Here is a 7,097-nt window from a genome sequence, read left to right on the forward strand (position 1 = left end):
CACTAGAGGGCTGCATGGGCTCTGCTTTGCTTATGATTGATAGAATGAAGCATAGTGTACTGATTGACACTGCAATGACTAAGGAAAATAAGTATAAGAATATTTTTTAAAAGACCCTTGATGAATAGATTACAAAGAAAAGGTCAGAACTGGACAGAAATTCCCGTCAGTGCAAAGCATTTTCTTAAAAAATGTAATCTGTAGAGCTTGTGCACTGTCACAGTGAAGCAAAAGGCCGTAGGTCTGTCTGGCTTATCCCACAGGGAGAAAATGAGTCTATATTTGCAACGTAACATGATATTTTTATTCCTTCTATAGTTGTTTTAGCAACGTTGCCCCCGGCATATTATCAAGACTGCTGTATAGTCACAATGTTAAGTTTAAATGGAAATCAACTCATAATCTGCATAGTTGCCATAAATTACACTGTTACCGGAGGGCAGCAATCAACATCCCACACAGACCTGCTGCCAATCATTTCACTGTCAAGCTGTCAAGTATTTTACACCGCACTAGTCTCCAGCAATCATCTTACTTGGCTTGGCTTTTTTATACTCTTTTTCTTGTCATTTATAAGGTATACAATACTTTTTAGGTTACAATTTTAGAGATTGTCCATGTTTTGTGTGTGGTTATTTTTTTACTTTTGTAGATGGGATGCAGAACCTGGACACTGATCCGGAACAAAGTGGAACGAAAGCACAACAAAAACTCCTTTGTTAAACGTTAAGGAGATTTATGAAGCTTACATTAGCCGCGAGCAGGAGTCACCAAGTGTACGTTTCGTTTGGCTTGTTTCACCACCAACAACCTCCACTGTGCTTGAATTTGGAAAGACGATAATAGCCCTGTTGATTAACATAATAGTACATTACTCCCCATTGTTTCACCAAGATTGATCAGATAATATTTTCCACTAGGCTAATTGCATGTTAAGTTGTGGAGTAAAGCGCAGTTTCTCCTCTTTATCATTGAAAAAAACCAAACAAACAAAAAAAACATAACCTACTCTGTAAAACAATGTGTAACTGCAGCCTGTAAAATCCTCAACTGTGGTTATCATGTAAATCAAACGTTGCACACACATCACTGCTAATACCGATGTTAATAATCTTTAACTAATGAAAAATGGCCGGGAGCTGAGTTTCACCTTGACGTTGGTGGAGGAATGCCTGGCCACTGGCTTGTTTGTGTGTGAAGCTGATTATCCAAAGCAACAGGGGCACTGTGCCACAAACCTCTTTCAAGTGACTCAGGTCTGTAGCAGCCGCTTGGAAAAATGGAAAGTGTAGATTACAAATATTTTTAACCAGCTCCACGCCTAAAATGCTTGATTAGAAGTGAGGCTAAAGGTAATTTTCAGGACAAGGTTTTCAGGTTTTGCTGTCATGGAGGGTCTTTGGATGCTGTTGGAGTGCGCGTGTAGGATTCTTGGAGTTACCACGGCAACAGGTGAGGGTCACTTTTGTGATAAAAGTAAGATGCATGCCTTATTTTCTTTGTTGCTTGCTTTTTTTTAGCTTGACAGTGCAAACAACCTGCCTTCCAAACATTTGCTAATGACTGTTTTATACCATGATGTCCTCTCTGATGCTACTTTTTCAATTTAATCAGGCTTAGTGCTGGCACAAACAAGACCATATATGATACTTGTGGCTCAGTCTAGATCAAATGATAGATGCCTTAACAAAATAGGACTCAAATGGTAATATTAAGTAGACATTAGAGGCCCAAAACTCAAGTAGGTTAAATAATGATGCTGCCCAGCTGTTGCCCCGACCTCTAAGATCATCCAAACACATTACTGATGATGAATGAAGAGCTAAGTGTGTTGCGCCTTTTCAATCTTACACAACGTTTGCTTCTCTGGTGTTGTTTTCCTCACTCTCAGGAACAGACTACGCTCATCTTTCCAACGTGTATTAAATCATTGTGGGGAAATAGCTCGCTGGTTAATGCCTCTTTTGCTCTAAAATATGGGACCCCCTCCTCTGTTCAAATAAAACATCTGCCGACACTCAAGTTCAACTAGACACATGCTTTGTACTTGATCCAGAAGCATCAACGTACAAGTTGTTGCTGATTCACACTTGCAGCAGAGTTGGTGAGGTGCGAAACATTGGGAACTTGAGCACCTAGAATCTATTTTTTGCCAAGACGTTTGTGATGAGCCAATAAACAGGTCATCCATTTTGGTGTTGGTCCAGATCCGTGTTTGGAATGTATTTATTTAGTTAGCGAGGGAATATTATTATACTAGAGTCGCACTGAGGATCAGCCCAATGAGCCCATGTCTATAAGGCTTTGACAAACATTTAAATCTTCAGGTGAACGTGCAATGCATGAATATATAATTTATAGCAATTCCTGATTTTAAAAGTTATAGAGGTAAAATGTAAATGAATTTATTACAATTTACCACCAAAATACTGCTTCAGCCCCTGTGAATGGGGTGGGACCTCAGGGTGGTGCGTCAGATTTCTGGGGTGGCCCATATCGAGTTCTGGTCACCCCGACAGATACTGAGAGTGAAAACAAAAGAAAAAACATTTTCAGCTTTTGTAGATTCTTCACCAGTCAGACACAATATCTAACTCAGCATGTGCATTTCATTATTTTAGAGACGGAGCATCTTTAAAGCAGCGTCCGTGCGCCAAAACTATTTTTGCCTCATTATCCCAACATCCTTTCCTTCTATGATTGACTTACACTGGCTACCTGTGAGTCCTGATGCCTTTCCCCTGCAGCTATAATCCATGTGACCTCCATAGACGTATGTTGCTATGCAGCAGGGCTGCATGTAGCATTAACGCCTCTCACTCTGTAAACTACCAGAAAACAGGCAGCAGCCACATTCCCTGTTTGAGCGGTGCTGCCTCTGGTGCAGATTTAATCTCAGATTCCTGGTAAACACAACAGAGAGCACACAAATTGTTTCCATGTGCACAGACGGACCGGGACTTTACCTTCTAGACCCTGTAGAACCATGTGTCAGAGATTTTCTGTTACGTTTGAAATTACAAAATGGTTTGATTTGGAAAACTATTTTTCACATACATATTTCACATACATAGTTTAATTTGAGGTGGTAATTCTCTCTACAGCTGGATTTGAACTCAAATGTGTTTTGTTATTGTAGAAGTGTATTGTGTTCAAGTTCACACTGGAGTGAGTGCGTTCTCTTCACTAGAGCAATGCATTACATACAGGGCTGTTGTCAAGGGTGCAGGGGACATGTGAAATCTTGCACTGGGCCCCAGCACGTCTGTCAACAGCCCTGCACACATATGGCCTACTCAAGTAACGCACCAATACTCATATCTAAATTGTTGAAATACTTTTGAATCAGACTTCTTCCTCCATTCACATGGATAAGATGGAAACACTTGTTCACATGGTATTTCAAGAGCTGCAGCTATTTAAAATGTTTTTTTCCCAATCGTAAATGCCTATTAAAACCTCTTGATGGGCCCCGGAGTAGTAGTAATTACAACCAGGAGCAGCTTTTACCAAAATACGTGACTCTGAAGGAAACTATTGCGTTGACTGGTCGCCTTGAAATATTTATGAAGTACTTCCTACGTCATTAGTCCTGGGTTTCCCAGTTGTATTAAACTGGGTCATGCTAGGTCAGCTCACTAATCGTGATGAACGGCTGACATCTGGTGGACAAACTCTGAATATATATGCATTTTCCACTTTTCATTTTAGTGTTGTGTGGCGTTGGGATTGAGACGATACATCATGGACAGTTTAACAGCCTCGGCATCTATTTAGTGTAAGTCCCACAATCTCTGTAATGTTTGTTATTATCTATCATTCGGATGCAGAACAAATATTCCTGTTCCTATTATGATAACACATCATTTGACTCTTCATTCTTCATTATTAGTTTGCTAGCATAGTATTATTTATTAGTAGTATATTAGTATAGGCATATTCTCTGGCATTTGGCCACTATCCTACAAGAAATACACTCATGTGTATTTGACAATCTCCATGCACAGACAGTAATAAAAACATCTATAATAACCCAAGACTAGTATGTTGCAATAAACAATTTCCATCTTGCTAAATTATTATTATTATTAATTATGGTCAAATAAATGAGTTGTGGAAGAAAAAAAGAACATCTTTAAATTGTTGCTAATTTGAGTGTGTTTTGCTCACATATCTTCCTCACCAGAGTCTCATCTGTGGGGATCATGGTGTTTGAATTGGCCTTTTTCCTGGACACTCTTCTGATCACATGTCTGATGTAAGTAAACCCTGATCCATATCCTTCACAGTCACATTATTTCGTAGATTTTAAACTGCTCCTCATGTCTGTGTTTAGCTGCCCTCCGGACTGGCAGATTTTTGTCTTGTGGGGTAAAATGGCACGAGTTGGAGGTTTCCACAAGTTCCTTTATTACTCCATAATGTCTGTGGTCTGCTTCCTGCATCCTGTGTTGGTCTGGCATGCAACAATACCAGGTAAATACTGCACAGTATTATAAGTAAATGTATACAACTTTTCTGAATGTTTTTGTGAACTTTTTTTGCAGGAACAATGCTTTTGGTGACAGCCTTTTTCAACTTCCTCCACAGCAAGAAGCCTAAAGCCACCAAAGGTCCACCGGAGAGCTTCGGCGATCAAAACCTGACTACAGTGTGCATAACGGAACAAACACACCAATCCTTCTCGCTTTTGAAGTTTGTGTGGAGTAGCAGGAAGGAGGACAGACTGGCCCTGACGAGCAGCGACGATCTCTGTTCACCAGAGACGGGAGACAGTGTGCAGGCCATGTTGGAGCCCAGAAACAAAGTCAGAGACGAGCAGAAGAGGAGGGACAGGAGGCTGATCTGTTTTGGGGGCAGCAGACGGGAGAAGCCTGTGGAGAGAGAGATGGAGGAGATGGACAAGTCATGTGACACAACATCAGACACGGCGCCGATGATCACAGGCTGACACTTCCCCTTTGCAGACAAACTAAAAATACTTGGAAAATGTCAGGGGAGGGTGCAACATTAAGGAAACATTGCACGAATACTCCTTTAGCCCTGATTTTAAAAAGACACAGAGGCAAATGTATTAAAGGAGTGTGTTGTCATACAAAGCTTGAACAATAAGTAAATCAGAAATAAACTGAATTTTAAAATGGACTTCGCAGTGCATTTATGTAAAACAACACTACATGCACATTTCTGCACAGCATTACCATTAATTGAATAGCTTTTAGAACGATTGTGAAAACAGCATTGATTGTAAAGCCCACATGTTTTCCAATCTTGTTACCGGGGCATGCATAATTCATAAGGAAATAAATTAGATTAGAGTGTTTGGGAGCATCAGCTGTGAAGTGCGTTGAAGCAGGTGCCTTTAGCTGCTTTCACGCCAGGCCTTTGTTTGTCGCGCGAGTGCGGTGACCATGGCGACGGGGTAGAGGGAGGAGCTGTGCTAAAATGGTGAAGTAAGACCATCAGATCACCCTCTGCGAGATGGGAGACCTTGCGCCAGTGCACCGCGGCACAAACCCCAAAGCAGTGATACTGAACAGCGGGAGGAGATGTTCAAGGCCATTGTTTTCAGCCAATTCATGAGTTTCTATATTAAGTCCAACCACCACAATAAGACAATGTTTGGTCAAGTTTTGTGTTCAGATTCATCAGTGATTGTTTGAGCACGGTGACTGAATATTGGAGAAATCCATCTAAACAGAAAAATATTATAAACAACATTGACCAGTTTCAATCATGGTGCCCTTCATGACAAGCTCCCTATCCAGGTCTGAAACCAGCACACAAACAACTGCACTGGTGTTTCGTTGTGTGTTTTTCTAGTGTCTATCTGGTACTGCTACTACATTTTTTTGTATCTCTGTAACCTGAAATATTCAAGATAGTGTTACTGTGACTTTTTAAGATACAATCCTGATTTGCTTCTCAAAAAATGTAACATCATAAAGCCGGCTCTGGGATTTACATCTCTCACTGGCCGTATTTAAGACTGTAGCACTACAAAACTCACCCTCTTCACACTTGCACCTTCCTTTGTCTTCCTTTGTTCAAGTTATAAATCAATTCTCTTCGTTCTGTCAAAACACACTGTATCTCATATGCCTTTGTTCCACAGACACCAGACAGAGCCTGCTGTACTGTACAAGCGTCTGCAGCCTCCAGACAACCTCTCCTCAGCAGTCGGGCTATAGAAGGGAAATCAATACAACATCAAATAACCCATTTCATAAAAGACGTCTCAGTAGGACCACAGCTAAGCATGCTCACAAAGGCAAGAGTAAATAGGATTAGGCTGCACACAATATGCTGAACAAGTAGGGTTTTCTCTGAGGGTGACACAAATAACACGCCCTGCAGCCACAAAACTGTCACGCTTTTGAACTGGTTTCACCGCAGTGTGTGTCGGGGCATGACATTGGGACACGTGAACACAGTCAGGAGGAGAGACATGTTAAAATCACACAAAACAGTCAGTCTGTGTCCAGAGTATGCAAACTGTGATACTGCAATAACTAGGCAATAATTACAGCTTTATTGACAACTCACTATCTCTGAGAATAATAACCAACTGCTCATAATGTTGAACCAGATCTGAAAATATACTGTGATTTTCTGACCACTTCCATAAAGATCCCTGTAACAAAATGCATAGTGTCGAGAAGAGGGGAAGTGATTCAGCTGTTTGGAACAACTGACTTCCCCTGTTCATTTTAAACCCATAAATCTCACTCATTAGAGAAAGAGGGACACAGGAAAAAGTACGCTTCCTGGAGTATGTGAATCCACCCAACAATGGTTTCCTAAAGGGCGCAGGTTCAGGTGCACAAACAGGATGGCAAAAATCTCAAGAGAAAGAGCTCAGAAGAATGACTTAGAATGATATAATTCAATAGGTTGAGCACTGTAAGGATGTGTAGCATAATATTTTTAGTTTCAAGCAGGAAAATATGATGCATGAGGTAATCAAACCTATTACGCCCATTTGTGTGGGGTAAATGAGAGAAGCAAATTAAACAATCATGCTTCTATTTTTACTTGCTGGATTTACGAATAGATAAATGGAGATAAACTGTACACAGGTTCAAGTTTCAGCACAA

General features: G+C 40.7%; 1 protein-coding gene across 1 annotated transcript; it reads left to right on the plus strand.

Moving 5' to 3' along the window:
• Positions 1 to 1,281: 1,281 nt before the first annotated feature.
• Positions 1,282 to 5,051, plus strand: tmem72 (transmembrane protein 72). Its single transcript, XM_079560252.1, has 5 exons — positions 1,282 to 1,452; positions 3,712 to 3,778; positions 4,187 to 4,258; positions 4,337 to 4,476; positions 4,548 to 5,051. Exons 1-5 carry the CDS (start codon positions 1,389 to 1,391, stop codon positions 4,949 to 4,951), a joined length of 747 nt encoding a protein of 248 aa, XP_079416378.1. The 5' UTR covers positions 1,282 to 1,388; the 3' UTR covers positions 4,952 to 5,051.
• Positions 5,052 to 7,097: the final 2,046 nt, after the last annotated feature.

The sequence above is a fragment of the Gobius niger genome (genome assembly GCF_951799975.1).
Source record: "Gobius niger genome assembly, chromosome: 7".
Classification (NCBI taxonomy): Eukaryota; Metazoa; Chordata; class Actinopteri; order Gobiiformes; family Gobiidae; genus Gobius; species Gobius niger.